This window comes from Buteo buteo, chromosome 9 (genome assembly GCF_964188355.1).
Source record: "Buteo buteo chromosome 9, bButBut1.hap1.1, whole genome shotgun sequence".
Classification (NCBI taxonomy): domain Eukaryota; kingdom Metazoa; phylum Chordata; class Aves; order Accipitriformes; family Accipitridae; genus Buteo; species Buteo buteo.
This window is the reverse complement of record NC_134179.1, coordinates 28,077,046-28,097,087: the sequence shown is the minus strand read 5'-3', so window position 1 is coordinate 28,097,087 and position 20,042 is coordinate 28,077,046. Positions and strand designations below refer to the sequence as shown.

General features: G+C 43.1%; 1 protein-coding gene across 18 annotated transcripts in view; it reads left to right on the top strand.

Moving 5' to 3' along the window:
* Positions 1 to 19,429, top strand: part of HIVEP2 (HIVEP zinc finger 2) — a 141,569-nt gene extending 122,140 nt beyond the window's left edge. For all 18 annotated transcript variants that reach the window (XM_075035869.1, XM_075035866.1, XM_075035874.1 and 15 more), the window contains 5 exons: positions 545 to 699; positions 5,786 to 5,961; positions 8,567 to 8,668; positions 9,207 to 10,117; positions 16,902 to 19,429. In XM_075035869.1, coding sequence (XP_074891970.1) covers positions 545 to 699; positions 5,786 to 5,961; positions 8,567 to 8,668; positions 9,207 to 10,117; positions 16,902 to 17,717 — 2,160 coding nt within the window. In that variant the 3' untranslated portion in view covers positions 17,718 to 19,429. The remainder of the gene's footprint in view (positions 1 to 544; positions 700 to 5,785; positions 5,962 to 8,566; positions 8,669 to 9,206; positions 10,118 to 16,901) is intronic.
* The last annotated feature ends 613 nt before the right edge of the window (positions 19,430 to 20,042 follow it).

The following is a 20,042-nucleotide window of genomic DNA, read 5'->3' as shown; positions in this document are numbered from 1 at the left end:
ATCAGATGTAAAAGTGAGGCTTTTAAAGCCCTCCCTTCATGTGTGCTAGAGCCTGATACATTATCTCCTTTTATTTTGTCCTTTGTTTTTTGCCATGTCCTGATTGAAACATTATCAGACAGAAACATCCACGTGCATTCGTAAGTAAAGATTAAGTTAAAATTGAGTAAAGGAACTTCAGATCCATTTAATGTCTTTTACATACTGACTCTTCCTCATGGACTAAGTGTTAGATAATGGTGCCAGGGAAAATTCTGTAATGGCAATAAATTACCTTCTAAGGCTTTTCCATCTCTATTTTCCATTATTTTTTTCTGACAAAAGATATGGTGCTGTCTTTTCTGTCAAGACTGTCATAAAACTTTGTCCATGCTGCCCCCTGTCTTATTCTCTGTCAAATTAAGTGGGACAAATTAATTCGTCTTATAGAGTTGCACCAAAATGAGAGTTTGGCTTTGACCTAGAATGTTAAAAGTACTTGAAATGAAGTGTGCGTTTATTGTGTGCTCCAGCAGTAACACCCTTCCTTGACTTTGTTCTACAGATGAAACACGAGCCATTCTTCTTGTTTGGCAGCAAGCTTGAAAAGAAAGTAGTGGGGAATATTATAAAAGAAAGAGTAAAAGGAGACATTCATGGAGATAAAGACATTACATCCAAACAAACTGAGCCGATACGAATTAAAATCTTTGAAGGAGGGTAAGAAAATGCAACTGGAAATTTCAAGCTCAGCCTGTCATTTTAAAGAGATTTGAAAATGAATATGAATGAATTAGGATGTGAACAGTCTCCTGTATTCCTGCCATGTCTTGTAGCTCCCAAGCCTCTTTGTTTTTATGTATATGTCAGTCTTAAAAAAATCTGCAGGGTACCTGTATACTTACTCTTGGCTCTACTTTGCTGTTAGGACAATTATATTTTCCATCTGTGTGAGAGCACTCCCAGAAAACTGTTACTTTCATTCCTTAAGTCATAAAGAAATGGATAAATGGTTAACATTTTGATATTATCTATACCATTTCTCTTTATTTTATGGCTTCCATGAGGATATCGTTCCATTTTTAGAGTCTGTGTACCTCCACTCACTTGAACGGGTTAGCTAGGCATGCTTACTCTTAATCTTGTAATTTTTTATTATTTACTGAAGTTGGATTTTGGAGGTAAAATGTAAGATGACAATTAAATCTATGGTATCTAAACCTAATCCATAGTTCTGTGATCTGTGGTTGATAAAATAATGTTTTATTTTACCATGGCCATCTGTCACTCAAGTGATAACAGAAACAAATAACAGAGAGAGGGAATAGGAGACCTCCAAGTCCATTGACATTGTTTTGAGGCTTCTGAAGCTTGTTATAAAAAGCAAATGAAATGGACACTTGTTTGCCTCTGTAGTATGCTCTAAAATGGAAGATATTGTTTAATTTCTTTTACAGAATTCTGACACGATGCAATTAATTTGCCAGTTGTTAATAGTGAATAGTCAGGTGGCTGAAAAAGATGTGTTTTTCAGTCTTACCGAAGTCAGATGGTCTCACAGCACTATTTTATTAGGGTAACTAAATAGGTCAGGATGGAGGTGTAAGAAATTTGTACATCCATTTCCTTCTCCATTAATTTGTACCCTTTAAAATCTCAGTTGTCCTGCATTAACATTATGTGTTTTGGCTCCACTTGAATAGTCTCCGTGAAATGAACATTGACGTTTCTCTGTAGTCTGCAACACTGAAGGAATATAGCCTATGTCTTGCCTGAAAGACTGAAACTGTTATTTTGGAGACTTCTATAAGTATGCTAGCCCAGACACCCTGATCCTGGCTGTTCTCTCTAGTTGTATGTTGTCCTAGTACCCAAGCCGCTAGGCTGGCTACACAAGAGTGACCCAAATTCAGGGGTGAGCCTAAGTTTACAAGAAATTTAAAGAGCTGTTGCTTCAACTCACACCCACTTTGAAGTATAAAATTTGCCTGCTTCCCACTGTATCATTTCTGAATTTGGATCACCCAGCTGAAGACAGTCTGCACTGATGTAAGCTGCCTGATGAGAGGTCAGAAGAGTAAAAAGTGTATTAAGAAAAGCAACTTAAAGGAGGATTCAGATCAGTGTGATCTGCAACAAACAGATCATTCTGTAAAACACCTCTACCATCTAATACCTTCTTTAAGAAACTTTGTATGTTACTTGCACCATCTTAAGTTTCCCTGTATACCAATGAGGTCTACAAAACTATTTGTGTAAAGTCATATAATTCACATGTCGCATAGAAATGTCTCCTAGTAATACTTGGCTATGTTTAGATATCCTTTGAGTAAAACAAAGCGTAAGAAACCTTGATGTGCACATTAATTTCTGGAGTGGGGGGCGACAAATAATCTGTGCAGTAGACTGGGGCTTCCTCAATGAAGCATATAACCTGCAAAGCTACAGTGAATGAGATGATGTAGTGTTAATGGGTACATCTAATTTTATCGAACATTTTATAGGAGTTATTTGTGGAAGGGTAGATTAATTCTTTTCATTAGTTTGGCTATTTTTTAAATGGATCTAATATTCTTTAGATATTATAACCATGTCTGGTGGTTTTTTTTCTGTCCTGACTATTGAATTTGTCATCCTTCAGGTTTTTCTTTTTAAGACTTCTGAAAGCTAGTTTTTAACATGGGTGGGTTTCCGTGATTGCTTGCCCTTGGCTGTTCGTAGAGGTGTTCTGTTCTCCTCTAGTCTGCTCTACTCTCATCAAGCTCATCTTTGTATCATCTCAGCAGGTGCAAGTAGTGCACTGAACGATGCAGCAAATGTCTGTCATCTTCATTTCACGTTTTCTCCCCTGGACAGACAAATGTACATGGTGATACCTTGTTTCAGTAATGTATTTTCATTTTGTTTTTCATTTGTCTTGGGCAGTGGATTTGCTTAGGCTTCTTGATTGCTTTTGTTTTGTAAGTACGAAGAAGGCAATTCAGAATCCATAGTTGAGAAAGATCTGCGGTTGTCAGTTTTTGGGTTGTGGGAAAGCCTGTCCTCTGAGCAGGGAAGTGCAGTTGTGCAGCTGCCTTGTGCCAGGGGACCGAAGTGCTCGTATGGCAGGTGGGCAAAAAGCAAATAGACAGGGCTGGGGATGAGTGAGAAGCTGAAGGAGCAGAATGAATGGAGTTGAGGCAAAAAGGAGATGTCACAGCACATCACCACCTCGCTGCACCAAAGCCCGTCAAGAGCAGTTTGTAAGCATCGCAGCAGAGGGAGTTTTGAAGGAAGAAGCTAACAACCATATTACTACCTCTGGCAGGTGGCTTGATTCAAATGAAATGATCTGAATCACAAAATCTGCTTTCCATCATCTGCAACTGCAAAACCCTGATGGGTTATGAAGCAGTGTTCCTCAAAGAAAAGCAGCAGTTTGAAGTTCAGTACTTGCGGCAGTACAGTTGGTTACTAATGGCATGAAGTGAAAAGAAAGGAGGGACAGGGCAAACATGCCTGCTCATCTGACATCTAGCTTAATGACATTATCAGCTCACAGCAAGAGTTCCCAGTTAGCTTATGGTCGCTCTTTTATATCTATCAATCAGTAACATACTCTTATTGAAAATCCCCAATAAAATGACATTTTGGATAGAAACTGCAGGACTCTGAGGCTTGTTAGTGCTTTTTAACTCTGGAGTCCCATTCGAATCAAGCTCAGAGCAGCAGTGACCATAGTCCTTATATGAAAGTTATGTAGTGGGAGGGGGGAAATTACTGAAAGCTTTGAGAGAGGCACGAGTTAATAGTAAGATCTAATATTCCTGGGAGCTAGAAAGATAATTACCATAGACTCAGTCTTCTGGTGTTTCAGTTTTTGGACCAGACCTTCTTTGAGTGTCAAATTTGTGTGTGTCATTTCTCTTACAGACATTGTTATGATAAAGCATACTTAGAGAGTCACGGTCAGTTATGGCCAAGAACCATCCATATGAATGATGAAGAGACAGATCTTGTCTAATTGTCTTTGTACCCAATGGGATCTGACAGGTGACAGAAGCTGGTGGAATGAGGTCAGGAAGAGGAGCAGCAGAGATGGAGCAGCAGAAAAGCACATGTTATAACACAGCATTTATCTTACCAGTATCAATCATGGGCGATATGGTAGACTCCATCCCAGCAAAATCAGACTGTAAGGAGAGATGAAAAGAAGATAAAATGGCAGTCTTTCAAACAATAATGGACTTTTTTTCTGTCTGTGGGAGAAAGCCTGGAGGTAGTTGATGAAGCAGTGGATAGAGAGATGACTAGGAGTCACTGGCATGTGTGTATGAAGGAGAACCTGGGAAATGGGACAGACAGAAAAGCAGAATCCCAGAAATATATAAAAAAAAAAGCTGCTAGAGAGATGGCTAAATATTAAATGACATTAGACTATGCCAGTTTTGCCCATGGTGCCAGGGACAATGAAGGAAAAGGGAGAGGGCCAACTTTATTGGAAAGGAGATGAAAAAGACTGAATTTAGGCATCCACATTTGAAAGAGGAGCTGATGTTTTTAATAGGTAAAAAGATGGATGTGAGAACAGGACAGTGTTTTATGTATTTCTAAGATATTAGCTTCATTATTTATATTGCCAGTGATATAGCTGAACATATGGAAGAAGTGTTCATCTAAGAAAAGCACACTTTAAAAATGTTTCAGCTCTGTAACCCAAAAATTGCCACTTGCTTCTTGTAGAGTTATCATCACATTAACAGAATCTTTCACACAGTCCCTTATTTATTTACAGGGCTGTCAGTACCAACGATGTTTTGTGGGCTGCGCATCCACAGGGCGACTGAAAGTACTTTGTGCTGCTTAGGGAAAGGGCAAGGGAGGACAGAGGGCAGAAAAAATATTATTTCTCAGTTCTAGAAATTTCTGGATTTTACTTTGGGTGAACGGGGATTAAATTCTCCCTCTGGGGAACGCCCAGTGCTCTTCAAACCTCAGAACAGCCTGAGCAGATCCCCTGGGCTCTTTCAGATTTCAGTATTAACAATTTATCATGATAGTAAAGGCAATGTGCAGCTTTACATAGATTTGCATATCTTATTTATTATCTAACTACATCCTATGTAATCAGCAAAAATAGCATGGAACGCTTATGCCTGTGCTAAGAAAAATTCTTTTAACAGCTTTCTGTTAAGTGTGCAGCTTGGAAGTTTCCCATTTTATTTCTAAAGCAGCACGTACCTGAGTGAACTCAACTTGGTGTCCCTTAGGGAGGGATCCATCTTTGGGAACTTCAGGCGTCTGTAGTGTAAATGCGTACATCCTCCTTAGTCATCTGCATTCCCTTTATGCTTAATGTGGAGAAACGGGCATTTCCAGGATATGATTTATCTGATCCCAAGGGATAAATACACTTAAATAGTTGAATGAACCATGCTGCAAAATGACGCTGTTTTCAGTGGTGGTAGATGCCTCCATTGTACAAGACTACAGTTAGCTGAAATAAATCCAACCTGCAGGCTCGTATTTGGAGTTGCACTATGTCTATAGGAATGGTAGCTAATCTGTTTCCTGACAAGGTGTTTATACTATTCTCATACTGCAACCCTTTGGTCTCACATTGTTTAAACACCTTGGGACCAGTGCATTCCTTGAAAGGCAAATACTTTGTGAGTTCCAAACTGGAAATTCAGTAGTTCCTATGGGCTTCTGTGGATTTCTTGTGATGAGATGTATACTGGATCAGGATCAGATGCGTAGAGGTGATGTCTGTGCATGTATGTGACCTAGAGTCTGTATGATTTAAATGCTTGCTCTCTTCCAACAGGTATAAATCAAATGAGGATTATGTCTATGTCAGAGGTCGTGGCCGAGGAAAGTACATTTGTGAAGAATGTGGAATTCGCTGCAAGAAGCCAAGCATGCTCAAAAAACATATCCGCACTCATACTGATGTCCGGCCTTATGTATGCAAGTTGTGCAATTTTGCCTTCAAAACTAAAGGTACTTGACCCTTTTTGCTGAACTCTTGCCACTTCCCAGACAAATCTGGAGCTATTTTGCCATCTGGGATCCAAACACCCTTTGCAATCAAGGAAAGAATTTTCTTCAGAATAAAATTATTGTGTTTATGTATACAGGACTTCATGAAAGAGGTTTTTGTCTCCTGTTTAATTGATCCAGGGATTTTGTGAGGCTCTGAGACTCCTTGGATAGTCTCATTAAGGGCTATAGGCTCTTGGCTGGTCCATCTGTCTGCAGAGAAAATATAGTAGCATAAGAACCGCCCTTAAAAATAATACTTTCTACCAAAATTGTTACATGGTGAAAATTTTAATTGCAGCAACACTTAAATGCTACCAGGAGAGTACACTTGTTATGACATAATATAGAAGCAGAGCATCAGCTGCTGAGGAAAACATGCCTTCACGGGCTTTACAGTGGGTCAGTTTCAAGTTTATAAATAATGTATGTCACCCAGATGGGCCACTCCAATCCACTGTGGCATTAATTATGAATAGAGATCTGATAGCTTGTGTTCACATGTATTTATCAGCACAGAGAAAAGCTTCCATTTGTCACCCTGAGGCCACAGATAATGATATTCTTTGGAATTTGGATTTGCATTGCATCTCCTTAAAAGAAAAAAATTCTTCTCTTTGGTAGCATTTCTTTGTAGCACAGCCCAAATGAGCCTTACATTTTCAGTTTCTTAGCTTCCCTTTGGCAGACAAGGGAGACAGATTCTGGTCGCAGTGCAGTGAACTTACTTGAAGGGGGAGAGAGGAAGCTGAAGGAAATTTCTCCCAAGATCCCAGTGCAGCTTCATGGCTGTTTTGAGGATTGAGAATTGTAATAGTTTCCATGACTCCAGCACTTCTTATTCTGCCAAAGATGGGAATAGCTGATGGATGGTAGTAGACCCATCAACCTAATTTAAGATGAGAACTTGCATGGGGGTGTAGGGACAAAGACAAGGAGCTGCTCATTTGTAGTCCCAATAGACCATCTGGTGAACTGTTCTCGGATCATTGTTTACATTTGACATTGCTGGAGGAATGGGTCTTGAAGGAGGATTGTGGTTTTGCAGCTGTGTTCAGAAAGTACATTCCAGGCAGAAAAGATGGCATGGAAAGAAATGTGAAATTGCTTGCTGAGGCTGTCATTTCTGGCAGAGAAGAAGAAACAGGGAGGAGATGGTATACTATTGCACAAGAAGGGCATGAGTAGGAAGAAACTAAGTTAGCCTTCGAAGTACAGAAGGGTTTAACTGGCGTATTACTGCTTATGAGCAGTTGTCAGCCTCACAACTATTGTTGCTATTTTGCAGAGAACAGCAGGGGACAGACCTTCAGAGGTATTTAGGTTTTCAGTATACACCCTGAGCGTTTAGCCATCCAGAGGCATCAGTGGCTAAGTTAGACTTTTCATGCAGTGCACAGGCACAATAAGAAGCCCTTACTGAGAAGGGAATTACCTGAACTCACTGGGACTGAAAGTCAGAGGAGAACACCCTGGCTGGTGAGCTTCTAAGCACACCTCCACTATCCAGCAGAGTGGTGCAGTGTTCCTGCCCCCAGGTTGCATGTGCCACACACACACCATCTGGAGACGCTGGTTGGGGTCCCAAAAGCAGCATAGGTACATTCACAGAGTGCTTTCCTTGAGCTAAGAAGCACCGTGTCTTGGTAGTGGGTTGGGTGTTGCTTGCGCCATGCTTTCCCTGTTGGGTGTTGCAAATGTGACTGAAGTGGCTAATGGATTAGAGTGATATTCTCATTTCTCCAGCTTGTGCTTTGTGCTCAAGTTTCTTTGCCATGAAATGTCTCTTGGAGCCAGTCTCAACCCAATTTTCTTATCTGTGAAAAAAACAAACTAAGACAGGCACTCCAGAAAGTCAATAGTCTAGTGTTAGATTGCTCCCTCAGGGGAATGGGAGATCTGATTTCAAATCCCTGCTGTGTCTGGTTCAGATCCATAGTCCAAAGCAGGGAACTGAACCTGGATTTCCCACATCCTGGGTGAAGGCTGTAAGTACAGCTCCTCTCAGTTCAGAGATTGCAGCTAGATGGTAAACTTGCATAGAGAAGTCTTCCGTAAATGTCTTTTTTGTGGGGTACTTTTGCTTCAAAATTCTTTGAACACAATGAACATTTGGAACCTACATATGAGGTAAATGGGAGAGCCCTTAGCTTGAAAGTACCACCGTGAAACTAGGAATGTGAGCCCTGAATGGCTGGTGTCCAGGCAGTCTGTACATATCATGAACACTGAGCCCAGGGATAGATAACATCCAGAAGTGAGTTATTTAGCTTGCTGGGATGCCTAAATGTCACGTGGAATATTGGAGAGATGCCTATATACCTCTCAGGCCCTGAGTTTAAGTTTATTTGAATTTTTTTTTTTTTTTTTTTTAAGATATAAAATCCCACTCTCATTAAAACAGGCTCTGAGGGCAATGGGATGGATGAGTCAGCTCTGTCTGTTGTGGGTTTTTTTAAACTAAAACCCCCCATCTGCAGGATAACAGAGTTAAGATACACCAAAACCTGACTTGGAGAGTGATCTTTGCTGTTGTCCGTTAATTAGATTAATCTCTGATCCGTAGGAAATCTGACAAAACATATGAAGTCTAAAGCACACATGAAAAAATGCCTGGAACTTGGAGTATCAATGACATCCGTAGATGATGCTGAAACTGAAGAAGCAGGTATGTCAGAATGATTTAATTTAGTTGGAATGGCCTCTGGAGTATGCAAATGACTCATTGCACTTCAGCACAGTGGCTGGCATGGGAAAAATATTAAGAGTATTTGGGGCATTTTTTAATTAAGAGGCATCTTTTTAATAAACAGGAGGTATAAAAAATAAATCCAATCCATTTGTCTGAGTTACATTTTTTATTAACATACATGAGGAAGAGCTAGAAATAAAAGTATGACCTGTTGTCATCTGTCATACAAAGTTCCCAATCTTTTCAGTTTAGTTGTGAGAGGTGGCAACATTTAGCGAAGTTGCAAGGTGAGGTAGGGTGAATTTGTTTTTTATACTTCCTTTCAAGTATAGAGTTTTAAGGTATTATTATGAAAAATTGTGGTTTGAGACAATGAAGAATGGCTTTATGCAGCCATCCCAGATGAAGAGCATCTAGCGATGGCAATGAGTGTGCTGGGTGGGGAACGAACGTGGCGGAAGGTGTAAGAGGTGTGGTGTGTGCTCACCATTTTGACTTGCCATGGCTGTTTCAGAAAACATGGAGGACATGCAGCAGGAGGCAGAGAAGAGTAGCAACCTGGCAGGCCTGTCAGCAGAGCACCAGTTTTCTGACGCAGAGGAGTCAGATGGCGAGGACGGCGATGACAATGATGATGACGATGAAGATGACGATGATTTTGATGATACTCAGGGAGACTCGACACCAAAAACCAGATCAAGAAGCACCAGCCCACAGCCCCCTCGGTTCTCCTCCCTGTCTGTGAACTCGGCTGGGGCGTCGCAGGGGGCTTCCCCCGAGGGCTCACTTTCCGTGGGACACTCCTCCCTCATCAGTTACTTGGTCACCTTACCTAGCATTCAGGTTACTCAGCTTGTAACACCAAGTGACTCCTGTGAAGACTCACAGATGACAGAATATCAGAGGTTTTTCCAGAGTAAGAGTACCGATTCAGAGCCCGATAAAGACAGGTTGGACATACCTAGCTACATGGATGAGGATTACGTGCTTTCGTTAGACCCCAGTTCATCTCCGAGAGACCTCTCACCTTCCAGTCGACAGTCGTCACCTGGCTACGATTCTTCACCCTATAGAGATAACTCACCAAAGAGGTATTTAATGCCAAAAGGGGATTTGTCACCCAGAAGGCATCTGTCACCCCGAAGAGATATTTCACCCATGAGGCACCTTTCTCCACGGAAGGAGGCTGTGCTGAGGAGAGAGTTATCACCAAGACGGGATGTGTCACCAAGACGTCACCTATCGCCAAGAAGACCAATGTCACCAGGGAAAGATGCGTCTGTTCGAAGAGATTTGTCTCCTAGGCGAGAGAGGAGATATATGGCCTCTGTTAGAGCAGCGTCTCCCCGGAGGGGCTTATACCATAATCCAGCGTTGTCCATGGGTCAATATTTACAGTCTGAATCTATTCCAGTGGGTCATTCAGTAAGTATGAAAGAATATTTTCACTCCTGTAGTCAAAACCAATGCTCTTATCTAATTTGTGCATAGTATTTCAAAAATGTTGCAGCTTTGTAGAAGAAGAAGGCGTAAGCTTTGAGCCTTGGTGGGAAGTCCGGGAACAAATGCAAGACATTTGGAATAGAGAGGGACCAAATAAGGGTGTTGATTCAGTTAGATGCAATAGAGTCAGCCTAAGGGTCAAATCTTCACTTGGTATAAGCCTGAGTAGCTCCATTAAGTTCAATGAAATTAGGCTGGCTTACATTAACTGCCCCCGTCTTTATTATATTTATTTTATATATTATATTATATTATATTCTTTTAAAATAGCCTCGGGAGCTTACATGGTGTGTGGGGCTTGTTTCTGCTGTTTCTGTAAAACCTTTTACGTCCCAGACTGTCTGATGGGATCGAGCCCAGATCAGGGCTTAAGGCCCTGATACTGCAGTACAGTGCCCATCACTGCAGTATTGTTTAATGGAATAAAAATACTAAAATAAATGGAACCTCTCGGAAAAGCAGGGTGCCCACCGAAATCAGGATCTGTGGCTGGAGTTTAAAGGATATTATCGTGTGACAGGAGCAGGCAGCTGTTTGCCCTGCAGAATGCACCATCACAACTGGCTGTTTCGGCAGGGACACAACTGTCTGGGTGGAAATGGAAGTATGCAAAACTTGCACAGCTGCTGTCTGTGCTGTTCCCATTCGGTAAATCAGCTCTCCAAAACTGCTGACTTGGCACTTTTGACTGGCCCTAGCATTCCCAAAGCACTCTCTCCACAAATAAATTTGGTCTGTAGAGTTAAGGAACGGCCTCACGACGTATGCATTTATTTATTTATTTAGTACGCTCCCCTCGCCACATCTGATGTTGCTGCTGCCCTCTCACTGCGTGCCTCGTCAGCCCGTTTGTGTGGGTTCAACCCTGGCAAGCTGTGACAGGCTCACCCTGCCTCAGGGCTCCTGCCTCCCTGCCCTCCTCCTGGCAGGGCTCTCCTCCCCGCTGGTGTACCCATTGCCAGTCTTCTTGGCTCTTTGTGTAGTCTTTGTGGTGCTTAAGAATTAAACCTTAACCTCATAAAATCAGCATTTCCAGAGCTCTGGGGTGAATTTCTCTGGGGAGCCAGGCTGATGTGTTACCTGCGCCTGGGAATGGAGCAAGGGGTGCTGCTGGGCAAAGGTGGCTGGAGCAGGGATGGACCGAACAGGGCCGAGATGCTGCCAGCCTAGCAGATCCAAAAGTGGTTTCCCAGCTTTTCAGGGGGATAAGGGAAGGCTGCAATGTGAGGGACCACGTGTGTAGGAGAGAGCAACCAGGTACTTCTCCCACATATTAGATGTGGCCCCATGGCCTGGTAAGTTGTTGGGGAGAGCAGCAGAGAGGGGTGGCTGACTAAGTGGTCCTTGAGGAAGGGCACGCTGAAACCCTGCTGCACTCTCATAGGAGCTATCACTGCATAGCTGAGGGAGGATACAAATCCCGCCAGCAGTTCTGCCAACAAAGTAAGGAAGCACAGCAAGAGGACAAAGAGCCACCAGTTTAACAGTCATTGTGTCTTAGTATCAGATGGGAGGAATTGTATGAGATGCTGCAGCTGACATTGTGCAGGGAGCCCCAGTCCCTAATGTCCTGCATGAGGCACTTCACTGGCATCCTGTAGTAGAGATTTTGGATGTGTGATGATGCTGGCAAAAGGATATGTAAGTGTCACCCTTGGCCATCTGACAGTTCTTGCTGTAATGTTTGCCTTGTGTGTTATGCACACCTTCCAGCAAGGCATTTAGCACATTGTAAGGACTCTTTTAGCACCCTTAGCTCCTTATTTTGGAAAGTCCACCATGCCAGATGGACTTTTAACACCTACCTTATTTTTGAGGTAGGATCAGGCAAGTGGCAGTGAAAAACCCAATGTAAAAGATCATTTGTCCTACAGAAAGCATAGGTAACTCAGTGGCATGTTGAGTGTTTTGAGAGAGAAGCCCGCACCTCAGTACAGTCACTGGAACCTGAATACAAGCATCACTGGAAGCGGAGCCCAGGCAAATTTAAATGAGGAAATGACAAGTGAGGATAATTGCCCATCTCAACAGACGACTGCAAGGAAGGAAAGATGGATTCCTCACCTCTCGATGCTTTTCTGGAAGACATACTTTAGCCAAACAGTAGTTGAGTTTAGGTGAAACACAAGTTATTATACTCGGTGTGTGGGAAGACAACACCTGAGTTTGCTATAATGAAAGCTGTCAGAGAAGGAAAAGGAATAAAGGCATAAAGGCTGTTTTTCACTTCCAGAGAACTGAAATCCAGCAAATCAGAACATCATTAGCAACAGCATTCAGTGATGCACATGCCAGCTTACAATCCTGCTTCCTCTTTCAGAGCTGCATTGGGTTCCCAGTCACTGCAGGAATAAGAGTGGTTCTGTGCGTCTGGTACCTGCAGTTCCCAGAAGAGGCCAGTTTTCTTTCTTCTCCACTGAAATTGATGTATTTGCTCTAGTCTCTTCGGCCAGTGCTGGTCTAGTTCTCCTTCATGTTGCTTCCCCTTGAATGTTCACGCGCTTTGGTGGTCTTGTGCAAAGAGCTTGTAAAGTGCTCTGGCATTGAAAACACCACATAGAGAGCAATTGAAATTATTTCTTTAGGAAGCGGAAAAGAGCGTGGGGAAAGTAATTCTTTTTGTAGATTGTACAAGAATACAGAAAAATGCACTTTTTTTTCTTTGGCAGTTAATAACAGGATACACTCTTGCAACAGGATACTCTCTCCAAAGTAGCTTAAGGCTCTGGTTGATGCTGGTGCACATTTGGCTTTGGCAAGTTAAATTGGCGTCTTTACATTTAAAGGCAGATCTCCATTGCTTTCTAAATACATTTGGAATCTTCTCTTCTGTTAATGCCAGATGTTTCTTTCCTTTCTGGGGAGGCTGGTGCCATTATTGAAGGGCTCTGAGTCTTCTCCCCAGTCATTTTATGCTAGTCCCAAGGGAAAGAGAAGAGACAGGAAAGCTGCTTTTGTTCACCCTGAGTGCATCTCTGTTAGCATTTTAGTTTGGATCAGGCATATGTCTCTGTTGTCACATTTATTGTGCTTTGACTCACATTGCAGAGCAGTCTTGGAGTAAGTGACCTGGATTGTTCTCAGATGAGCTTAAACTGAAAAATGTGCTGCAGGAGTGCAACAGGTGCACTTAAACTGTAAGTGGGCATTCAAGTGAGTGAGAAGAGACCACATAGGGTTAGTCTGAAGCAACCTTCCCCTCCAACCCCACAACACTTATATTGTGAACATGGGATCCAGCACCGAGTTTCACTCTGTTCCTGCTTGTCCCCGCTCCTAGTGCATCCCGCTGCTTCCTAGTCCAGACCAGAGCTTTTGCCCCTTCTTCCAGTCCCAGGGCTAGGCACAATGAGACTGTGAATATATCTTGCTGTGAGTGGTATAAACTTATCGCTAGCAACTCTTTTTTCTTCTGGGAGGTAGTGGATTTTGCTAGTGTTGTTGGTTTGTTGCACCTCTCATTCATTTTGAAGTCTGAAGCCTGTCTTGATATGTTCAGAAGGGTTGAAGGGAGTTAGGCACCTCTATATCCACTTGAAAGTCAATAAAGGTCCTTTGATCATCCCAGACATATGGATATTAAATCCCTTCCCAAGCACTCAATACTTTATCATCTTGAGTGAAAGGCATTCCTATACGAAAAGCCAGCATAAAATTTCTAAAGTCCAGGTAAACTGTAAATAGGTCCACTGGTGTATGTGGGCTGCTACGGTGTGTTCTCAGTAGGACTGCAAATCAAGCTGATCCTGAAACTGAAGTCCACCCAGATTTATAGTCACTTTATTAAGCATCATGTCTTTTAGAAAGCACATCGGTAATATGCTCTGTTATTGAATTTCACAACAGAGTTCAACATTTTTAACTTTAAAAAGCCTCAAGTACATTACGATATGTTAATCAAAGAGATTGTTTTCCACCCACCATCTTTTTCCAAGCTGTGGTCTGAGGCCGCCAGGAGGATGTCTCTGAAGGGTGCTTGGCTTTGAAAAGCGATCTTCCTCTTAATCCCCCCCCAGCCTGTTTTGGGTGATGTACCAGATACAGGGTAAACCCTATCTCATCCCTGAGGCATTCTGGGGGAGCTGTGAAGCTGGATATGGCTTTGCTCAAGGGTGTGGTGTGGCAGTCTAGCTTTATGACCAGGTCAGAGTGTTTGGTGAAAAGCTCCTCCAGAATGTTGTTGCTTTGGAAATTATATGTCACCTGGAGTTGGAGGAAAATATGCTAATTAATAGGAAACGAACTGGATTCCCATCACCTGACAAAGAGAGGAGCTCATCTCACTGCACTGGCAGCCACCCATTCTGACAGCACTGCAAAAAGATACCGTGGCTTTCTGCACTGTTCTCAGTGATGGGATCCAATACTAACCCAGAATAAAGTCTTTGGATTTTCAGGATGTTTCTTGAAAGAAGACATCTCCTCTAATACTTGGTCTTTCCCCGTAAATATGTATATGTGTGTCTGCTTGTAGGTATGAAAATGCTAGATATTGGTAAAGGAAATAAAAGCAGGGTAAGAGGTATGAACAGTTATTAATGCCTGTAACCATTTATGTTGGCCATTTCCAAACTTACCTGCCAGAGCTGGAGAAAGATAATCCGATATGTGCTCATCCAGGCTTGGAAGGCATCCAGTGGACATGAACACACTGTCACTGTCTATGTAAAAATTAGGCAAATGAGACACATATTGGATGATACTGCTGATCTTGAAGCACGTAGCAGTTTCCATCATGTTAGCCACCTCTATCTGACAAGGAGGACTGTTGCTCTATTCCCTTTTGGAACTGTGGCAGGGTACAACATGAAGCTAGTGTCTTTCTCAGTTAGAGATTTGTGTGTGACTAGGCTTGTTCTTCGATGAGTTTTACTCCTGTTTTTTGGCTGCTTTTGCTCTGTTTCCCTTAGCCCAAGTTCACATCAGATGCAATAGTGATATGTCATGGCTTAGGAAACAGCCAAGAGGACAGTATGACTGAGAAATGGGTTGACAGACCAAAGATGGAAAAAAAAGGGGGCAAGCAGCTGTGCAGAGGTGCGGTTAGCGATAGGAAGGACTGACAGGGTAGGTGAGCTATGTTTTGTGGCTTGGCAACTGCAGTTTATTCTGTAAATTTTTCCCCATTCAGCAGTATAGCATGCTGTCACTGTGCTTTCTTATGACAGTTTCTCTTCTATGAGACTCAAGTGTCTCACTTTCTGAATAGGAAAATTCCCAACATAGATTAGCCTCTGAATAATAACATCTCTTAAGTTCGAGTCTGATGATTATGGGTCACCCTTCCTGTCTTGACGTTGATTTATATCAAACAGGACAAAACATCTGAGCACAGTGAGACTGAGCCCCTGGGTAGCACATAAACCGTATCTTTAATTGCCCCCTAAACCAGTTCCCTGGGATGGGATCAAGAGGTTGCTTAACGCCTTGAGAGCTAGGATTTCCCAGCAGTGAAGTGCATTGGCATTTAGCAGCGCAGTCCTTGGGCTGCCGCACCAAGACTGTGGTAACAGTACAGCTCTGGGGCAACTGATAGGTGTTTGGTCAATTGGCAGAGCAGAGATGAGCGTTTCGTTCTTTTAATTTCCTATGGGAGTCCCCAAGAGTTGTGGGGCCAAATCCCATGCACAATTATGAAAATGTCATCCTGCACTTCTGTCATTGTTGTTCCTCTGGTCAGCAATAAATGATACTTAATCATCAGATGGAAAACAAATTTTAAAAGTTAAGAATGAAAAAAAGAGAAACCCAAAAGCCCAAGACATATTTAATACTGAGTGGAGATGGAGCTATTCAGTCTTCCAAGGCAGGAACTAATGGGAAGGCACTGAAAATGTCAATATTGCGAGGTTGGTTTTCATTAGCCGTTAGAAAATCCCTCATTCTTCTCAATCTCATTATGAGTGGGTGAGTCTTCCTGTGACAGAGTCATCACTTTCACTCACAGCTAATGCCTGCACTTTTGTTATTACTTATTGTTTACACTACAGATAGGCCAGAGTGGTGCTCCGTTGTCTTAATGACTATGAAAGTTTGGGTCTTTGTTGCACAGAGGCACTTGAACTTCCATGGAAATACCCACCCTCTTTCATCAAGGATTGGGTAAAGCTCACGGGGAGCAAGTGCCTTATCTGCGGCTCCAGAGCAGGATCTTTTCAGCAGGCAGAAAATACGTACATGCAGTCAGATTTTTCCTGTACTGCCAAGCAGTGGTGGCGAGCAGGGAGTGTTCGGATGTGTATTTCTCTGCCACAAAGTCTTGATACCCAGTGTGGGCTGCCAATGCCAGCACAGTTTGCACAGTTTGCCAAAAGAGAGGGTAAGATGGATCTCCTGGCCAAATCTCTCCTGGGGAATGAAACTCAATCTACCCCAGATTCTCTCCGCAGTTTCAGTTGAATATAATACTCTTCACTTCCTGACCTAAATCGCTGCATTGTGTTGCTGAACACTCTTAACTAGCTGCTGCCTTTCACCTCGGAGGCATGAGCACTGTAGGGCTGAGCTAAGCAAAACCTCCTCTGTTGTTTGGATAAGCAATTAGTGGAGTTTTCCAAATGCTTTGGGATCCATCTGGATGAAAGGTGCTGCGTGAATGTGAATGGGAGGTTGTGTTAGACAGGAAAGCAGATAGGTGGTTTGGCAGCTGGACAAGAATTTTGCTAGTAGCAGCGCTGACATTTCTTTTGTTTTTTTCTGGTTACAGAGAAGGGGCTTGTCTCAGGGGCCTTACTTCAACGTATATGGAGAAAAAGGAGGTATGGAGCACCGCGGGCCTAGCCCGTTCCCCGAAGGTCCGAGTGACTACGTCTTCAGTCATCTTCCACTACACTCCCAGCAACAGATCCGAGCACCCATCCCCATGATGCCTATCGGGGGTATCCAGATGGTCCATTCAGTACCGGTGGCCCTTTCAGGTTTACATTCGCCGTCCACGCTGGCCCTGCAGAGGGAAGGCTCTGAGGAGAAGCAAAGAGGAACTGCAGAAATCCTTACAAAAGAATCGTATAGTATTTCTAAGCACGAGAAACGTACCTCTCCGCACAGCTTGCACCCCACCGCTCCCTCCAGCACACCCTCCTCTCCGTTGCTGTTGCTGACGCAGAGCACGTCAGAGGAGAGTGTCGTCGCTACCGAGAGGGAGCAGGAGGAGAACATACAGACTTGTACAAAAGCCATAGCCTCTCTGCGAATCGCCACAGAAGAAGCCGTTCTGCACGGGGCGGAGCAGCTGCAGAGGCCTTCTGAGCCTCACCAGAAACCCTTAGAAAGTGCACATTTTAGCCTGAAACACTTTAGTGGATCTGAGCCAGGTCAGACCTGTGCCTCAGCCACCCATCCTGACTTGCACGGTGGTGAACAGGACAGTTTTGGTACATCACAGACTGCGTTAGCCCATCCCACCTTTTACAGCAAGAGCTTTGTGGACATCCGGCAGTTGGGCTTTCACAGCAGGAGCGACCCCCCATCAAGCACACAGGAAAGAAAAGATCCGTCATCTGAGAAGAGCAAGCCACATTGATCTGAGATGCATGGAGACTTTCACCCATACATTTACCCCACTTTTTTTTTCTAGAGATAGAAGAAGTATTCAACTTTACAGCATGCCTGTTCTAAGTTACAGTAGTTTGCTATTATATATACTTTTGTTATATCAAAAGAATTAGATAAAATAACAAGTCATCCTGAGCCTGACCAAAACTAAATTTGAAATTCTTATTGGGTCTGGTACTTTTAAATTGTACAGATGTTTGTGCCTTTTCTTTACTTTGCTTATATTCTTATAAGCATTTTTTTAGCAGTAATTTGTACATATTTTAGAATTTGTGTATCTGCTTTGTAATAAATGTAATTTCTTTCCTTTTTTGGACACTTGGATCTAAATGATGTAAAGCAAAACAGCATCAATATATGTGAGGTTGCACTAAAACATATTTTTATATGATTAAAACTGAACAGCTTTTATGTACAGCTCTGATTCTGTAATACTAATATTTATTTACTTTGTTTCATAAATTGTAAATTTTTTTCTTAATGTTGTGGATTGCTTTTCTATGTGAAGCATGGGAATTACTGTTGCGTAATTAGAACAAAATGTATATTGTAAAACAAGATATTTAAACTAGAGTATCTTATCTTATTCTGCACTTATGCATTAGTTAAAAAAAAAAAGATAAAGGATGTATCAGTCAGTTCTTAACTCTTGTAATTTTTTTTTTGTCTCTTGTTTGCCGGATTGACTATAACTTAAGTGCTGATTGTGATTTTAAACTGATAGTACCGTAAAGCATTAAAGTAAAACAATGTGCTATTGTGAGTTTTTTCAAAGCTTTATAAAACAGTTATAAATATATTAAAAGTATTTGGTCTTATGTGAACATGTTGATCTATATACTCCTTTAAAAAGCTATGGGAAAACATTCCACCCCATGTAAATATGTGCAAGTGCATCACTGGTGCCGTCTGTGTAAGTCACCGGGAGAGGCGAGGAGCCAGGGTACCGCTGGCTGCCGGGAGGCAGAGTCCGGCCGCGGCCGGACCCGCTCCCCTGCCTCCAGCTGCAGGGTGGCGAGGCCCCTACGGCCGTGTGGGGCTGGGCGAGGAGCCGGCTGCTGGCTGGACGAGCGGCACCCCGCCGAGCCCCGGCAGTCCCCTGCTTGCGAGGGCTGACCGTGGGGCGTAGGTGTCACGCAGAGCTGCCCCGGAGGGCTCAGAGAGGGGTTCGCAGCGGGGCAAAAAGGCATTTCCTCGCGCTTGAACACCACGGCTGGTCACTCCCTGCTGCGGTACCCGGGTCAGCTTCAGAGGAGGCTCCTGTCCCGTCCCGTCCCTTCCCGTCTTGTCCCACAGGCGGAGGAGCGCGGCCCCGCCGGCGAGGCGGAGAGCACCGCCACCCCGGCCTCTTCAAGGAGCAGGGTTCACGGGCAAGAGAGTCGCAGTCTTCCAGAGCAGGGTCTCCATCGGGGTGAGGTTTGCTCCAGAGGGAAGTCAGGAGGAGCCCGGGCTTGTGTTTGGACGTGTGGTGGGTTACCGCTACCACCAGCAGCACGCGTGCGTGCACACGCGCATGCGCGCGCGCACACTCGCACGCACGCAGAGGAAAGAAACCAACGACCTGGATTATATTTTGTGCTATTTAGTGGATTATAAATCTGTGAAACCGAGTTTGTATATTGACTTACAATACATTTAAGGAGTGTTCTTTAAAAAGAAATAAATATACAGTTACATGGATGAGGTGTCTAGTTTTTATGTGTTCTTTGAATTTTCCAAGTTTATTGACGTTCCAGTATATTGTCAGGACCTTTTATTCCCAAGCGCTGCTTTCCCGCACAAGGAGCGCCCTTAAGAATGTGAGCGGCAGTGAAAAGTGTGGATCATCTTTTGGCCTCCTCAGATACTACCAAACTAAACCAGCTTACTTCTCCAATAATACCATGTGGGGGCAGAACCATAGCTGGTATGTTGTCGTAATTCTAGCATGATGGCATATGATGAGCGTAATACCATCATGGACAGTGACTGCTTCTAACCATTAAAGGTTAGTTTCTCCTATCCATTGCAGTGTTCCTACCTTTATTCCAGATCATTATGGTTACCTTGCCAAGATAAGCGCGTGCCAGAAAACTGGCTCATCTCAGACTGGAGAGAGGAGAAGCAGTATATGTAGTTGGAGGCGAGCAGCTTGTTGGATCATGCTTCCATAAAAAAGAAGTAAATTATACATTTTAAATAAACAAGCCTTATCTGATAAAAGCCTCTCTCCTCTCCTCCTTGGCTGCATGGCTGTATTGAGAACAAAATGCTCAGCACAATGATCAGCTAATCAGGCAATCACAGATATTTT